The sequence below is a fragment of the Colius striatus genome, chromosome 10, assembly GCF_028858725.1.
Source record: "Colius striatus isolate bColStr4 chromosome 10, bColStr4.1.hap1, whole genome shotgun sequence".
Taxonomy (NCBI): Eukaryota; Metazoa; Chordata; class Aves; order Coliiformes; family Coliidae; genus Colius; species Colius striatus.
The window spans coordinates 5011155-5029031 of NC_084768.1; the positions used below are offsets into that span (position 1 = coordinate 5011155).

The following is a 17877-nucleotide window of genomic DNA, read 5'->3' on the forward strand; positions in this document are numbered from 1 at the left end:
TCACTGATGTAATGAAGGTCCTGCTGCCCAAATGCAGAGATCTGCAGCTGGCTGTCACATTAGTGGCTGTGAAATGGCAAGGAAGTGAACAAACCCAGGTTATTGTGGCAGTGAGATAAAACACGGTTGGGACTCTACGTACTGGGATGGGAAGAAGTAAACTATCCCAGGCTGAAGTAATGAGAAGATAAGATGTGCTTGGGAGTCTAAATACTCGGATGAGGGTGGTGCACTACCCCGTGTTACCATAGTGAAGTCTTCTCTCGCCTTACAGGCAGATATATAAATAAGACTGATGAGCAATCACTTTTCTAACCAAGAATCTTGCAAAGGGGGATCAGTAATGGCAGTGATTAGGAGTTCGGTATTTTTGCTGTCTTTTCAGCTCCTGTATGTGGCAAAAGGATCTATGGTATGGCTAAATAAGAATGGCTATGAGGATTTGGTTGTTGCAATTAATCCCCAGGTGCCAGAAGATGCCAACATAATTCTAAACACAATGGTAAGAACATTTGCATTTGCATGTGTTGTTTCTCAGCAGTTGCAACTTGACTTTTCTGCATGGAAAATAGCATGAATCAGGTGCAGCTCTCATTCTTGTCAGTATTTTTTTCTTGTTGTTTTGAATTAATCATGGATTAATCCCATGGTTACTAAATTAGTAATTTCTAATTTGTCTTGCAATCTGTTGTCACTCCAAAGAGCACTAATTCCCTCTGATAATGCTGTAATATCTTTGTTGGGAGACAAATTGAATCTTTCAAGTACCTTTCCAAATTATGTTTACATGAAAAGATGTCCTATGAACATTTGTTTAATAGCCATTGATTATACTACTGTTTGTCATTAGCTAGTATGGCTCCTAATATTACTCTAAAAACTATAAATGAAAAAAAAGTTTTGGTTTTATGGCATTGCTGGGCTTAACTTTTACTCCAATTCATGTAAATGCTTCCAGGGATAAATGTCCCTAGAAAAAGGATGCTGGCTCTTAACGCAAATAAATTGTTTCCTACAAAGTCAAATCATTTTAGTAAAAACCTGCTGGACAGGACACTTCTGACAAATGTCCAGGTCCTGCAGTATGTCTCATACTCAGGATTAGCACTCATTCTCACTCTCAGTCCTGGCAAACTGAATCACTTCATGAAATCTCTTTTAGCTGAAGTTTGTGTGCATGTAACACGGATATTTGATTCCAAAGCTTTTGTCACAGCTTGATTCTTAGTTTCTAACAAGCCTATGTGACTAGAGTTTTGTTCCCTCCTTCCTGTTTGGGGTTTCTTTTTAACACTTAGCTGTTAATGGAGAGAAAAATAAACAAATGGAACACTTTTTTCTGATGCCTCTACTTCAAGAGAAGTGGTTTAAAAGCAAGAGAAAAAGAAAGTAATGGGAGCATGTAGCAGCCGTAATACAAAAATGAAGAAATGCAAAACAGCAAATTTGATAGAAAAATTATTACATCAGTCAGACGAATGAAATGCAGGTTCAGTGTTGAATCTTGACCTTACTTGCAGTCAGGTCAGTGTAAATTTAAGTATGAAATCCTTGTATTTCCTCTCATATGAAGGCTGTAGTGTGAATTTTATCTTAAGGTCTGATTAAGAGAACTGGTGAAAGACTTAGAATTATAGCTGCTTTGCCTATTTTTTCTGACCAAAGATTATAATACTCAGTTTTGTGTTATATTCTTAGTTCTACTTTATTGTACTGCTATTTCTTGACAAGGCTGAATGATTCTTTGTACATAGAGTCAATTGTTTAGTATTCATATTTTTCTTTCATTCCTTAGAACATGATTAAAAATGCTTCTAACTACCTGTTTGAAACGACAAAACATCGTTTTTTCTTCAAGTCTGTGAAAATTATAGTTCCTAAAACATGGAAGAAAAATACCAGCTATTCAAGATTAAAAACAGAATCCTATGATAAGGTATGATTTAGAGAACTCATGGTTAGAAGAACAAGGAAAAGCTAGACTGATAAGGCTTACATTACAAATCACAGCAAAATCTAGGACTAATCCTGAAGTTCTTAATCAAAAGTACTGAGAGTGTTTGTAGGATAAAGAAAAAATGCAGGAGTGAATCTATTCAACAAGAATCACCTACCTTTTCTCTACACGTTGTGTATGACTTGGTCTTATTTTTTCAGGCAGATGTCATTATAGCAGATCATTATATGAAACAAGTAGATGATCCTTATACCTTACAGTATGGAGGATGTAAGGAGAAAGGACGGTACATCCATTTCACACCTCGCTTCTTGTTAAATGACAATTTAACTCATGTTTATGGAGAAAAAGGTAATACTATTTAATTGCTTGGTTTATTATTTGTATGACTACAAGATTTTTCCAAGTGATTAATGGATTTGTGTACTTTAATTTGCTTGCTAAAATGAAAACAACTCTGAGATATATTTTTCAGGAGTTGTAAATAACTGTGAAATGTCTGAAGTTAAATCTGCAAACATGGAATGCAGAAGCTGCACTTCCCTTATTCCTCTGCACTTCCTTTATGACCACTTACCAAAAGAACTATCCAGCATCAATGTGTCTGATTTTGCACTATATTAAGTAAAAAAAATGTAAGATTTCCTGCTTTTTGGGACAGAAACCACACAGAACCTAAGCTTCATAAAGAAATTTTTGTCAACTTGAAAGAAGGCCTCTAGAACAGTTCCTACATTTCTGAGTCAAATGTGAATAAAAATTCTAGTCCTGGTTGCTGAACTGATGCCTCCCTAGTTTTACCTCATGGAAAAAAGTATTATCCCAATTGCTTAACTATTTCATAATCTTCCTGTATTACCTTGGCTAAGAATTATTTTAATTTTTCTAATGTCTAAGGAAGACATAGAGGAGCTTTAAACAGTTGTACTTAGAATGTGCACATGCTATTCTTTTCCAACAGGTCGAGTTTTTGTCCACGAATGGGCTCACTATCGGTGGGGGGTGTTCGATGAATACAGTAGTGAGAAGCCTTTTTACGTGTCTAGAAACTCTAAAGAAGCAAGTGTTGAAGCAACAAGGTATCATTTTTTTTATATTTCTGCTAACTACACAGGTTTAAAATGCCAATAACGTTTTCAGTATTCTCATTGTTTGTGCTGAGTTTGTATGCCATAGAGTGGCCATGACCTGTTTGTATAAATATGCTTAGTCAGTAGCATCTATTGCCTGCTCTGCGCTTCAGAAAACCACAGCTGCCTTTGGTCCTGTTTTGTAAGAGGCTTAGGAGATTAGGCTGGAGAACCTTTTGCTCTGTGGGTAACTGCAGGCCTCAGCCACTATTTGTTTCATACCTGTTTAACACAATTTTATTGAACATCAGTTATCAATAACACTGAAATTGCCTTAAAGAGTTTCTACAAAGAGGGACAATAACTGAATGGATGTAGAGAGTTCAGGATTGCCTTTTTTCCTATCTCAGACATATCAATACTCTTTGTATTGCAAATACTAGCAGGATGTCTTTCCTGCATAGCCTGTAATTATCACAAATCACAAAAGACCACAAATGTTTTGTGATTTTAACTGATTAGTATGAGGACCCTGCCAGGCAGAGAAATGGACTACCTATGTACTTGTGCAGTGTCTAGTACAGTGCTGTGTCAACAGTAATTTGGCTTTGGGCAGCCAAAATTCAGATAAATAACCAGTTACAGAGCATATGTGTGTTCTTAACCAGCCCTGCCTATCTTCTCTTTCCTTAGCTGTCCAGTTGGTGTGAGTGGTATACCTGTTTCCCAAGACTGCAGCGAAGACAAGTGTGTGCTACAAAGCTGTGGATATGATGGTCAGCTATATAAAAAAGGATGTATATTTATTCCAGATATACAACAAAATATCTCATCTTCTGTAATGAATTTGCAATACATACCTTCTGTAAGTATTACTGTGCCTTTCTGGACATTAACGTTTGAGGTCCAGTCAATTATTTCTGCTGGAGAGAATGATCAGTCAGGTGTTTTTTTAATTTATCTTTCAAAGAATGTGGATGATACTATCACTTCTATTAAAATCTGTTCAAAAGGGAAGACAAAGGAGCTACTAGAAATGATTTGACAGCTGTTTCCTATCAACAAGGGTGAGTTGTACCGCAGTGTCTACATGCTTCTTGCTCCATACTAGGAGAATCAGATCAACCAGCATAAATGAAGCATTCTTTCCAAATGCCTTGTCCATAAAATAACTGTAAGTTTTGATCACTTTTTATGCAAACTGGCACCTGAACTGTGTTACCTGGTTAGCTCTATTACATTCCATTGCAGAGCAATCTGGTGTCCATCTATCCTTAACACAGAAGCCCCAGCTCACCTTGTCTTGAAAGAAGCCAAGAAAACCAAGGCCTCCTTATGTCAGCTCTAATGTTCCAGTGTCTGTGAGAGGGTGCTGAGATGGTGGTTAGCAGGACAGACAGACTGCTTACAGGCTAGATCTCTGTGGAATGAGACCACAATTCTTCCAGCTATTGACATTAATTCTTTGGGCAAGCTCTTTCCAAGAACTTCACAGGTGTACTGGGTCTGGCTAGGATACAGTTAATTTGCTTCCTAATGGATCATATGATGCTGTAGTTTAGATTTTTGACCAAAACAGTACCAGTAACATACAAATGTTTAACTTTAGCTGAACAGTGTCAAGGCCTTCTCTGTTTCTTGCTCTAGTGAACAGTGCAGTAGGCTGGAAGGGGACACAACCAGGCAGATGGCCCAAACTAACCTAAGAGACATTCTACATCATATAACATCCTTAGTAATAAAGGAAAAAGAGGGGTTTTCAGGAGGGTAAGCCATCTTATGCTCAGCATCAGCCTACCCACATGAAGTGGTGAAGGATTGCCTTTGCATTACTCACTTTATGTCTTCTCTCTTCTTTCACTTATCCTTCACTTTTTTCTTTCTTTTTTTTTTTTGCTTTGTTTTGTTTTATCTTGACCCTAAAGTGTTTTTTTGCTTTTACTCCTTTTCTCTTCCCCTGTTCTACTGTGGAGGTGGAGGAAGTGTAGTGCTTATCTGCCCACCAGCAATGGCTCATGGTCTTCTCTCAGCAGTATGACATGCACATCCTGAAACATCCTAAATATTATCTCCCGCTTCTCTCAAAGTCTTGACTTTGTATCTTTTGCATGTTTCCTTATTCCATTCACGGGAACAGTTAGGCTATCAGCTTAACCCAATAAGTTGGTCAAATATTCAGGCTGCTAACTTGTGCTGATCTCCATGCTGTTCAGCTGTGGTATTTACATTAGCGAGCTTGAATCTGGTAGGACCTCCATGAATCTGTTGCTCCAAGGATCTCAGTATTCACAAACTGAAAGCTGTGTTTGTACATGTCACAACATGCTTGTGCTTATTTAAAATCAGATAAATTCCTTCAGAGCACTTTCTTCTCTCTTCTAAGATACCGGCTGGCCATGCACCGTGTCTCAGAGGACCTTTGGACAGAACTTTACTTCCATTTGTCTTTTCCCCCACCATAAACTTCATATTTTCTGAGATGTTTCCTTATGCTTATAATATTTGGTTCAGAATTCTTCTCAGCTTCAATCTGACTTTTTAGGTGGTTGAATTCTGTGATAAAAACAGTCACAATAGTGAGGCTCCAAATATGCAGAATAAGATGTGCAACCATAAAAGCACGTGGGAAGTAATAATGGAATCTGATGACTTTCGGAACTCGGCTGTGCTAAATGCTTCTGCACCACCCTTTGAGACTACCTTCATGCTACTGCAGGCCCAAGACAGATCAGTTGCTTTTGTACTGGATGTTTCTGGGAGCATGTTAATGGTAAGAATAAGCATCTTATAAGCAATTTTTAACCAAAAAAAAAAAAGGTAAGAAACAGGAAAGGTTACTAAAAAAAAAGTAATCAGTCAAATCTGTCATTAACTTGATTATTTTAAGGGGAAAAAAAAAGGATTACTCTTGTTCTCCTTGCTAATTTTAATTAGGAATTTCCTACAAGATATCACTTTAAAATATTGACCTATAGGCCAGACTTAGTCTTTTTTTCTTTGGATGGTCATACCTTAAGCCAAAATATACATGAAGAATCATAAAGCAGTATATGCTCCACCTCTTCAGTTAAGGCTTAATATTGTGGGATTCTGCCATAGTGCTCCATGAACACATCTATCTCCAGACATGCCATTCAAGTCCATACGTGTTCTTGAGATTATCTTCAGCAAAGATCTGCCATTGTAATAAAAGATATTATTTTTGTGATACAGATGTCTACCAATCATGGTAGATTTTATTAAATGAATTAGCAAATAATAATGTAGTACTAAAAACTAAGGTAATTATGAAATAAATAGTGCAAGGATAGTTCCAGAGAGAGAAATGATTTCAAATACAACTTCTTTTTTTCAGTAATCCCTTCAAATACTTGCATTTAAAATACCCATCCTTTTACTTTAATATTAATTATATGTTCAAAACATAAATATAGAAAAATAATATAAATACACAAATATAAACCTACTCTTCAAGCATTTTAGGTCTTGTTGTAGTGGTGTAAGCAATATTCATTCAAAGATGTAGAGAATCTAGGTAATGCACATGCAGAGACATACACAGGCAACATAGTACAACCAACACAGTTGACTCAAAACCACCCTTCCCTTGCTAGCCTCTTCCTTATATGCTGCCTCTGCCCATCTGATCACCCAGGGCCCAATTGCTTACCTTGCAGCAGCTGTTTCTGATAATTGGAAGTAGCTTGCCAGCTACATTAACTTGTCCCTACCATCTTTATTCAAGCTGGCTGGTCCAAGCCATATTTGTGCCTACAAGGTATTGTCCTTTTGCATTGCCATTGCACTACCAGAAAACAAAAGGGACAAAAATCTTGATTAGGAATGAAGTCATAACATCACAAGATGGACTTTGCTTGTTGACATCTTTCCTGGAAGCTGCAGTTTGGTGCACACTCACAATACTAGAACATGGTATATATCTCCTCTCTTCTATAACTCAGCATACATTTGAGTTGCCTTATGGTAGATAGCTTTTAACTTTTAATTACAATCTGATCAACATCAATAATTCCTACATTTTGTTCTGGTCATAGCTTTTCAGAAGAGTTTGCATCCTAAGAATATTGTTTTTATTCACATACAGTACAATCGCCTCAACAGTCTCCAGACAGCTGCTGCAAACTTTCTTCTCCATATTATTGAAATTGGTTCCTGGGTTGGAATTGTCACATTTGACTCCAAAGCATCTGAAAAAGCTCCTTTGCAACAAATAACCAACGATGCAGCACGGAATAAACTTTGTCAAAGTTTACCTACATTTGCTAGTGGACTAACCAATATCTGTGCAGGCATACGTAAAGGATTTAAGGTAAAGTACAACATGGAAGTATCTCTTGGAATTTATGAAAAATGCAGAAAAAGGAAGATACTTGAACAGTGAACTTCCTATGCAATGGTAGAGTTAAGAAAGATGATATGATTCTTGAATGTAACAGAAGAAAAGTGAGTATAGTGACTATTTGGCATAAGTATTCTATGGTATTAGGAAAGAATATTACCAGAGAAGAGGCCAGATGTGATGTCTATGCTTCAAAAAGGATATTGAAAAATAAGATCAAAATCCAAAATGACCTACAACAATTATACACATTTTTTAAATAATTCCCACAGTTCTAGCCCCTAAATTGTGAAATCACATGCCAGTCATGAAATTTGGAAACAGTCATGGATATATGCTGTTTATTTCTGTGTTTTACTTGGGCTGTCAGTCTGAAGTACCAGAAGATGTCACTCAATTCAGATGCAGAACTGAAAATCGTGAGCAACATGTAGGAAAATGGAAGAAAGAGATAAATTTTGCAGAGAAATGTGGGACTGCTGAGGTAGCCTAGAGTCCAGAGTGGAAAGGCAGCTCAGGACAGATGGATATCAGGAGGAAGACTGGCAACCAGATTAGGATGGGACAGCCAGGACAGAGGCTTTCCCCTTGCTTGCCCCCTACTCCTTCCTCCCCACCTTCAGTTACCTGAGTCCACTCTAGACAAAGTCTGCCCTTCTCTACTCCTGAAACTTTGATCAGAGAATAAAGATTAGTTACACACAGTGTATATAAGCAGTTTTTGAACATCCAGTCCCAGAGTCAGGACAGCCTATACATGAAGAATACTTTTGACAGCTTCTACTTGGGACAGATTCCTTCCCTAGGAAAATATGCATTAAAAATTCATTATTCATAATTGAACACTTACTAAATCTAAGCAATTAGACCTTGCAATATCAGTTGCAATTGCTAATATTGTTGTATTTTAGTGTTAAATAAAAGTATGAAAGTTCAAAACTTATTAAATGATAAATTTGTCTTATATTTGAAGTTAACAGCCCTAAAAACATACATTGACTGTGTTCTGGGATAAACTAATATTGAAAAATTATTCTGCTGCTTATACCATAAATTCTTTTCTTGATACAGTTAATCACAGATAAAATGAATACTACATATGGGGCAGAAATTGTGTTACTGACAGATGGAGAGGACCCACATATGCACATGTGCTTTGATTTGGTGGAAAAAAGTGGGGCAAAAATTCACACCATTGCGCTGGGGCCATCAGCAGACACAAAATTAGAAGAATTTTCAAGAAAAACAGGTAAATATTCTAAATACACTCTTACTCTTTCATGCATATTCAAGTATGAAACTGTAAAAGCATGGCAATTCATTGATCTGGAAAAAGAAATGAAAGAAATATAAACAAATACAACTTTGTTAAAAGCTGTTTTCCATGGCAGACTTTTTAAACACAAACAAACAGAACTCCTGGAATCTGCAGATTTGCTTTAAGAATTGTCCTGATTTAAAAAATGTAATAACATGACAATACTCTCTTACTAAGGAGATATCATTATGATATTGTTATATAACAGAATGGCTAGAATGCAACGGCTAGAACTTCCTTGATGCTTTTGCTTATAAGCAATTTCTATTACATAAAAGAATAATAATTTTCCCCAAGTGCTGTGTCTGAAGTGCACTGGCTAGGAAATTGTGAACACAGTGACTACCCTTGTTATTAGAAAAGATAGCTGTCAGCTGAGCTGGAGCTACATAATTAGTTTGAAAATAACCACTGCAAAGCTATCCAGAGGTGTATTGCTTCATGTTACACCATCTGCAAATGCCATGGAAGAATGAAAAATTTTGCATAGATCTAGAAAGCAAGCTGACTCCAAGCAAACACGGTGAAACACACATGCTGTGTGCTTTCAAACTGCAATCCACGTGGTTTAGCAATATAAATAACTTGGAATGCCCTTATACACTCTTCAGCATCATTAGATCGACAAAGCTATGGAAGAGTCCAGAGTTCAACTCTATTCTGGCCTATATTTTAGGACACAATTTGCTGTTTAAGCTTCCTTTGGGGAATATTTATTAAGAACAATTTATGAGAGAAAGAACCCTAATGGCCCTTCAGCACGCAGTCTTCAACCAGCAGCCCTTTCTGCTTAGAAATGAAAATCAGTTTTCCAATGGTACTGGATAGGTCTCTGAGCTAACACCTGTTCCAGCTCATATGACTCCATGTGTTCTCTTATGAGACAGAGCCACGCACCTGATATACTGCACACCTTATCTCAATCTGTGCGTAAGGGATGGGGGTGAGAGGAATTAAGCGATAGGGAGGGGCTGTGGGCAGCTTCTACACACCCCAAGTAGGCTCCCTAGGGCTCAGTGCTGTACAGTGGTCTCTCCACCACTCTGGGATTCCAGTGACCTGTGCATGAGGAGCTCAATGACAGTTAGTATCTGGCTTCTGTGAGCTCAGTTCAAGAGAGGCTTGCAACAAATGTTTCAGTAAAGCAGTAGGAAGCCACATTCAAAATGAATTCATTAACAGAGCTGCACTGAGTGTGAGAACTGCCGATGGACTAGAGCTGCTTGAACTCAGATGCTTGAAGGCAGCATGCATGAAAAAAATATAATCTGGATTTTAAGAGTCAAAACCCATGGAATGCCACTATGTGTTTTCTACAGAAGTATTTTCAGAGCAGAATTTCTCTAAAGGGATAATAGGTGACTCCAAAAGTACTAGAAGCCTAAAAATGCTGTGTTTTATGATAATGCTGCAGAGAGTGAATTTTTGCAAACTTTGCCAGTAAGAGATGAACAGAGCTGATCACACAAGTCAGATTTTTTTATGACACCTGCAATGCCACATAAATAAAAAGATACTTTTTGGTTTGTTTCATTTAATAACAAATTGGCTCACTCAGTAGACCATTCAAGTACCATAAATTGTATAAAACTTAGCAATTTTAGACTAACAAAATAGTATTTCTAATTCTTTTGCTCTGGTCTTTCAGGAGGTTTTATGCTTTATGCTGTAGATGGAAACGCCCCTGATAAATTAACTGATGCATTCAATGCAGTTGCATCGGGAAGCGGAGATATTTCTGAACAATCTATTCAGGTGTGAATTTCAACACTTCTTTCTCCTGCTATGTTTTTATTTGATCCTGACTGAACTGACTGAATTTAGACGTTAATGATCATAATTGTCAGCGGCTCAATTTGGAAATAAGAGCAAGTTGATTTCACAAAATCCAGAACATTATTTCTCATTGTTGTCAAAGTCCAAGAGACTTTGAGAGAAAAATGCCATCAGAAGTCCCCCAGCATGTTTATGAAACATTACATTTTCAAGCATTGTAACAGTATAACTTAACTAACAAAAGTAGAATTAAAAATAAAGCTTCTCTCCTAAGCTTTATGGATCATTTTAATGTATAAACTTTTAGACTTTTCATCTATGCAAATTATTAATTAGAATTTGGAAACTCCTCATCTTGCTAGTATTTTAACACAAATCCAATACTGTTTTTTATCCAAAATATCCCACTTGCAACAATAGCTAGATTAAAAGCAGCACTCAATGCAGACTTTAAAAGCAGGTTTGGGATTTTTTTAGTTGTTATATTGCCTTTAATTGGCTCCTCTGTCCCACCTATAGGGAGAAAAAGAAAAGTATATTACAGGATATTTTCTAATTGGAAACTTTGTTTGTTTATAAAACAGGAGTGAGGAAACTACACTAAATTATTTTAATTTACATAAAGGAAATATTATTTCTCTCTTGTATATATTCTTTTCTGTTATTTTTTTTCTCTCTCATAAGACTTACAGACATAAATGGAGATATTTTCTTTCTCTCCTAAGATTTTGAGACAGATAAACTGCCATAGAAATATAGCTCCTTGGCACTATGCTTTAGATAGGTAGATAAATAGTTTAGGTACAGAAATGGACTTACATTTACTGTAACTTATTATGTTTACCATAATTTTATACTTAAAATTAATGTTACTATACAAGCAGACATTTGATAAAGTTAATCTGGGATTATATACCTGTGGTGGTCTGGCCCTGGCTGGGTGCCATGTGCCCAGCAAGTCATAATATCACTCCCCCTCCTAAGTTCCCCCTCATGAACTTCTCCATCATGGGTCCTTCCCATGGGCTACAGTTCATTATGAACTGCTCCAGCATGGGGTCTCCCACAGTGGCAGCTCCTCAACATGCCCCAACATGGGTCATCCACCCGGAGAACATTCCTTCAAGACAGACTGCTCCAGTCTGAGTCCCTCACAGGGTCACAAGTCCTAACAGCAAACCTGCTCTGGCGTGGGCTCCCCTCCTAAGCACCCTTCTCCCCTTCCTTCTCCACTGACCTTGGTGTCTGTGGAGATGTTTTCACATTCTCACTCCTTGTTGCTGCTGCAGTTTAGCAATTGGCCAGCAACCTCTTTCCCTTCTCAAATATGTTATTCACAGAGATGTTACCATCATCACTAATTGGCCAGGCCTGGGTCAGCTGCAGGTCCATCTTAGAACTGACTAGCATTAGACTTATCAGTTACAGGGGAAGCTTCTGGCAGATCTCTGTTTAAAGAAGCCACCCCTATAGCCCCCCTGCTACCAAAAACCTGGCCCAGGCAAAACCACTACAATTAGTTTTCTTCATTCAACAGGTACACCAGCTAGCTCTTAATTTTCCTGTAGGTAGAGACAGCAGAACTAGAAAGCCTGTCATCTTCTCTATACAGCTTTGAGTTATATAGATGTTAGTTTCCAAAAGGCATAAATGCTTTCCAGTTATCTCCTCCAAGACTAAATAAAGTCAGGAATGAATGGCTAAAATATTATGCAATGGAGGAGGAATCACTCAAAAAATGTGTTAAATTCATCTTTACTAAATGACAATAAGACAAATTTTATTTCTCCAATGACAGCTTGAAAGCAAAGAGCTAATTGTCCAGCCTTCTGAATGGGTGAATACTACTGTGCTTGTTGACAAAACTGTGGGAAAGGACACTTTCTTCGGCATTACATGGAATATATCTCAGCCATTTTTTTTTCTGAGGGACCCTAAAGGAAAAGAATATAGAAGCTCAGACTTCACAATCAATAATTCAAACCCAGACACGGCTAGACTCGTTATAAGTGGCATTGCAGAGGTAAAGACCAAAGATTTTCTTCTGTTTTCTGAATTAACATTTCTATAGACCAACCCACAGCTTTTCTTTACTATTGTTTTATTGTGTAAGTGAAACAATGGCCCTGTTAGAACCTGAAGATTTGTCACTAGTTTTTTATCATTTCATATTGATTTTATTTGCAGGTGGGCGATTGGCAGTTTTGTATCAAAAATGTTCATACAGCAACTCAAGCCATATCAGTAACGGCTACGTCTCGACCAGCATATTCTGATGTTCCTCCTGTGAGCATTGCAGCTCACATGAACAGGGCAAATAGTGCGTTTAATCCAGTTGTTGTTTATGCAGAGGTTAGCCAAGGGTTTTTGCCTGTTCTTGGTGCAACTGTGATAGCCACCATAGAGAAAGATGGTGCTGCAGCAGTAACCCTTGAACTTCATGATAATGGCGCAGGTAAAGTTCCATATATATAGTAAAAACCTTTGGAATTTCCTATGCATTTTGGAATCCAAGTCAACATATTCCCCTCAGGTTTATCACTAAGGACCAAGTCATGGCTATGCCCTAAATCAAGACAAAAACAAAAAGTGCCACAGAGAACACTGTTATTTTTGGATGGAAGTTAGAAAACTTTTTCTTGGTGAGGAAAGAGAGATGTGGACCTTTACCTGAAAAAAATGTTGCACTTGCTTTCTTGTGCTGTTATTGAGAGTGAAAGCAGAAGAACTGTATGTGGTGAGGGTACATTGTTCATATCTACTTTCTGAAAGTTTACTTCATGTTATCATCTGCTCTGAAGAAGCAAGGTGTAGAATCACAGAATCATAGAATGGTAGGGGTTGGAAGGGACCTTTAGAGATCATCTAGTCCAACCCCCCTGCAGAAGCAGGTTCACCTGTTAGCCCATCTCGGATCTTACAGATAATAGTCTTAACATTAGCTCACCAAATGTTAGCTTTCTCTCATTTGTTAAATATATTCATTATTATTCTTTTCAAAAATAGTCTTTCCTAGAGCAATTGTAAGACATCTCTGGCATTCAGCATCACTCATAGCTCCTCTGCCTTTTCTCCCACTACTTTGGTAGTCCTGTAGTATTACAAGTTCAGTAGTAGCCAGCAGTGCCTCCTCATTCTGTCCTTCCAACTACATCACTGTACCTAAAAATATAATAAGATCTCAATGTGTTATTCTGTGTTTCTTAAACATCTTCTATTTTCTGAACTCATGAGGTTATTTTTACATTGCTGCCAGACTTTTAAAACAGTTAGTTTGGACACCACCAGTCAGGTACAACTGCACAAGTTCACTTAAAGAGAAGGAATTCTGTCTTTGGTCAGGAATTCATGACCAAAGGTTAAATTATGACTTTTTTAAACTGCAAGGTACTTTATGTAAAGTTTAAAGTACTTATGTACTTTATTTCTCTAGTTAAAAGTGTTAATGCAAATTGCTTCAACAAAATAACCTGTGAAATTCAAGTTGTAACAATGGGACTGTAGACACTCCTATATTGAAAGATGTCCACATTACAAAAAGACTGCCAAGTTTTCTGCTTAGTTGCATTAAGGTTTTGTGTTTATGGATAAATAGAAAAAACAACTTTGTTTACTAGTAGGAATCTTGTTAATTCCAAACAATTCTATACCAAGGTGCTGACATGATGAAGAATGATGGAATCTACTCAAGGTACTTTACTTCTTTACAAGGCACTGGAAGATACAGGCTAAAAGTGAATGTCCATGGGAGAAATACAACCACCAGACTTAGTCTCAAGCAAAATCGAGCCTCGTATATACCAGGCTACAGAAAAAATGGTAAAGAGAGTTTATGAATTAGACAAATCTTTGCATGCTTTCTATGTAGTGCTATGTAAAGGTTTAGATTCACAAAAATGTCACTTGATATAAAAAGATGTTCCATCTATCATTTTTTGCTACAAAAAAAAACCCCAAACAAAACAAACCAGCTCCAACTATGGTTTTCTATGTAGGGCAATAGCATAAAATCTTGCCTTTAATCTAAAAACTATTGTTTTCTTACAGACATGAGAAGGATAAACATTGCGTAGAATCTGTATTTCAACATCTCGCAACAGGAATTTCAAACCTATAGTTTATCTTGAGACTTTTAAAGTGGGGATTTGTGATAAATAAATTCAGCATGCAACATTAGTATATAACTAATGCTGCTAGAAAACTTCGCTTTTGAGATTTCTTGATCTTTTAGTACTTTCTCATCTTAATGCTGAAAAAAATCTTAGTGATTGCAATTTCATTTTCTCACACAAATATATTATAAAATTTAGAAAAATCAGCATAAAAAGATGTCTAAAAACCTCAAAAAGTATGGCCTATACAACTGAAAATCTCTTAAGGCTTGCAATATTGGTGAAGAGATCGATAGAACTACTTTATTGTAGCCATGGCTCATCAACATCTGCAACCTGCTTTGCAAGTTACATCATTTCCAGTTTCTACACATTTCAGACTTTGGCTGCTTTTTGGGTTTACTAAATTTTAAGCAGAGACTCCTGAGATCACTATATTTTCTGTCATCACTAACTTTCTACTAAATTTGAATGAGGTAAAGAAGACTTAAAGGATGAGAAGAGGTAAGAAGATGTAATAAAAATTAAAAGAAAATGTAGTTTAGAGTTCTGTCATGATGGAAATTGAAAAAATGTTTTCAACAGGTAAAATCTATATGAATGCACCTAGACCTAAATTTGATGATAAAGAAATCCAAGTCAAACTGGGAAGTTTCAGCAGAATTTCAACAAGTTCTCTTCTAGTGAATACAGAAGGAGATTCTGCTCCTGTTTATCCACCCTGTAAAGTTACAGACCTTCAAGCTCATATAGAAAACAAAACAATCGTCTTGTCTTGGACAGCTCCAGGAGGTGACTTAGACAATGGAAAAGGTGAGTCAGACACTACATTTTTGTGGGATTAGGTTGACAGTTTCATTTGAAAGGACATACCCAGAGGACTACCATTCAGTGATGAGGACTACAATTTTCCTACCTGAAAATGCAATCAAACAGAAAGTTACCCAGTTGTGTGACACCTTTTTTCATGTTAAGAAAGCCCACAAACCAAGTAAACCAAAGAATATTATAAACAAATCAAACAATATAAAACAATGTAGTACAAGCACTAGAGACTTTAGCAGCAAGTCTTACACCATGTCTGTGCATAATTTTAAAAAATGTAGATCAACCAACATGGACAATATGAAACTTCAATCAATTTATTAGTCTATAAATGGACTGTCAAAAACACTCATTTCAAGATTGTTGTACAGGAAAAACAAAACCTAATTCCAGATGAAATGTAGAAGCATTTTCTTGCCAAAAACAGAGATTGTATGTTAAAATATCCAATCTAGAGTTATGCAAATTAAAGTCTCAGATTAAAACTTTATGTTTATCTAAAATCTTTAATAACCACCCAACTTCTTTTATTGTTATTTAGCAACTAGATGTCGAAAAACTCTCTCTGCTGTCTAATGAGGAAAAGATATTCACAAGAGGAAGAGAGGGTGAAGAAGGCAAAGTCTTGAAACCTACAGACTTGAAACAGAGACAGCAGAATCCCCTAAAATTATTCAAACATATTTATAGCAATGTAACTACCAATTATTTGATTACCAATGGGGGAATCATTTTGTGTCTTTCATAGTTTTTGCTACTAAGACCTCATGCTGAGAGAGAGAATACAAGAAAAAACTATTTCACTGTGAGGTGAGGGAGCCCTGGCACAGGCTGCCCAGAGGGGTTGTGGAGGCTCCTTCCTCGGAGGTCTTCAAGACCTTCCTGGACATGTTCCTATGCGACCTGATCTAGGTGACCCTGCCTCTGCAGGGGGGTTGGACTGGATGATCTCTAAAGGTCCCTTCCAACCCCTACCATTCTGTGATTCTATGAGATGCAAGGCTTGTCCTTGTTATCTGCACATATATTTTAATTGCTATTTCTCCTTATGTTTGTATTTGGACAGCAGTTTCTCATTCAGCTACATTTTGCACAGGTCTGCACAAAGCTAAGAGTGCTGGTGAATCAATACTTTTAAGGCAAACTCGATTTCAATTTTTAATTGAAAAGAAGGAGTTCCCAGACTCAGCAACAGTAGACCTTTCACAGTGTAAGATAAGATTTAAAAGCAAACTTGATAGTCAGTAGTAAAGCAAATCATCAGCACATTTTTTTACAAAATGGCTCTAGATGGCCTATACTGTCACCATAAGCAGGGGTATTAAAACATCTGTCTTAACTTGTTGTTAACATGGGCTCTTTTTTCCCTAGCTGATCATTACATAATAAAGAGCAGTGAAAATCTTCTGGACCTAAGAAACCACTTTGATCATGCTACTCCTGTGAAATCCTCTAACCTCATACCTAAGGAGGCTGGTAAAGAAGAATTGTTTCAAATTACACTGGAAAACTTCACGACAAAACATGATACCATAATGTATTTTGCTCTACGTGCTGTTGATGACACTAACTTGATTTCAGAAGTGTCTAATATAGCACAAGCCATATGGTTCACTCCTCTAAAAGTGTCTGTGCCTTTAGATTATGATGGCAACAACAACAGTGCTACCAGCACAATAATGTTGGCAATAGTGGCTGCGTGTCTGGTAGTCGTCTGTACTATTGCAAGTTCAGGGCTGTGTTTTCTACGAAAACAAAAGGGGAAACTGGATATTGAAGCACTGCAAAAGCACATGTAAAATTTTTAAATAGAGGAAAAAATCCATCATTTTTACTACATAAATTTCAAAGTAGAGAAAGGGATATTTGTACATTCAAAAGATAAGTCCACTGACTTTAAACAGATGTATTTGTCTTTTTTGATAGGTTTATAAATGTAATTTTTCTAAAGTGTCTTATATTTAACTACATATACACTGATTAACAAACATAAAAGCACATACTCAGAAACCTAGTACAGTATGTATACCATCATTTCCTTCTATGTGATAAAAATACTTAACTCTTCTGTTGCAAGATTTTCCCAGTGTAGCATGTTGGGTTTTTTTCTTAAATAAAGACAAATATGATAAATAAAGGAATATGATACTTTCCCTCTTTTTATAAAGGCAAGGAAAGAGACCAGAAAAAAATGTTTGAGTAGTTAAATGATTTCCTATGTATCTTTCACATGCTCTCAGCTAGGCTTAGTGAGTTGCAAACAAAAATATGTACCTCCAGGCTGTTTATTTTTCAAAAAGTATGGAAGAATGGATATCTGTTTGTGTGTAGAAGAGTTTAGTATATAAATACTTTCAGAATGAGAGTTGCAGAGTATATATAAATAAGCACAGGTAAAAAATTCCTAGGTGGAGACTAAACAAAGCTATAAATTCAAAGCTAGAACAGACTTTTTTATC

The 17877-nt window shown here is 36.7% G+C and overlaps 1 protein-coding gene across 1 annotated transcript; it reads left to right on the forward strand.

Moving 5' to 3' along the window:
- Positions 1–320: 320 nt before the first annotated feature.
- CLCA4 (chloride channel accessory 4) lies at positions 321–17585 on the forward strand. Its single transcript, XM_062003573.1, has 14 exons — positions 321–502; positions 1796–1936; positions 2158–2308; positions 2919–3036; positions 3721–3892; positions 5570–5797; positions 7133–7357; positions 8459–8636; positions 10354–10460; positions 12280–12504; positions 12669–12936; positions 14136–14300; positions 15179–15406; positions 16790–17585. The coding sequence occupies exons 1-14, from the start codon at positions 344–346 to the stop codon at positions 17215–17217; spliced, it is 2793 nt and encodes a 930-aa protein (XP_061859557.1). The 5' UTR covers positions 321–343; the 3' UTR covers positions 17218–17585.
- Positions 17586–17877: the final 292 nt, after the last annotated feature.

Bases quoted from the DNA above. Each gene is read 5' to 3' on its own strand.
- CLCA4 (XM_062003573.1), top strand. From the start codon at position 344: ATGGCAGTGATTAGGAGTTCGGTATTTTTGCTGTCTTTTCAGCTCCTG. The intron at 3,893-5,569 runs GTAAGTATTACT...CTGACTTTTTAG, and splicing joins ATTTGCAATACATACCTTCT to GTGGTTGAATTCTGTGATAA. The intron at 7,358-8,458 runs GTAAAGTACAAC...TTCTTGATACAG, and splicing joins GCATACGTAAAGGATTTAAG to TTAATCACAGATAAAATGAA.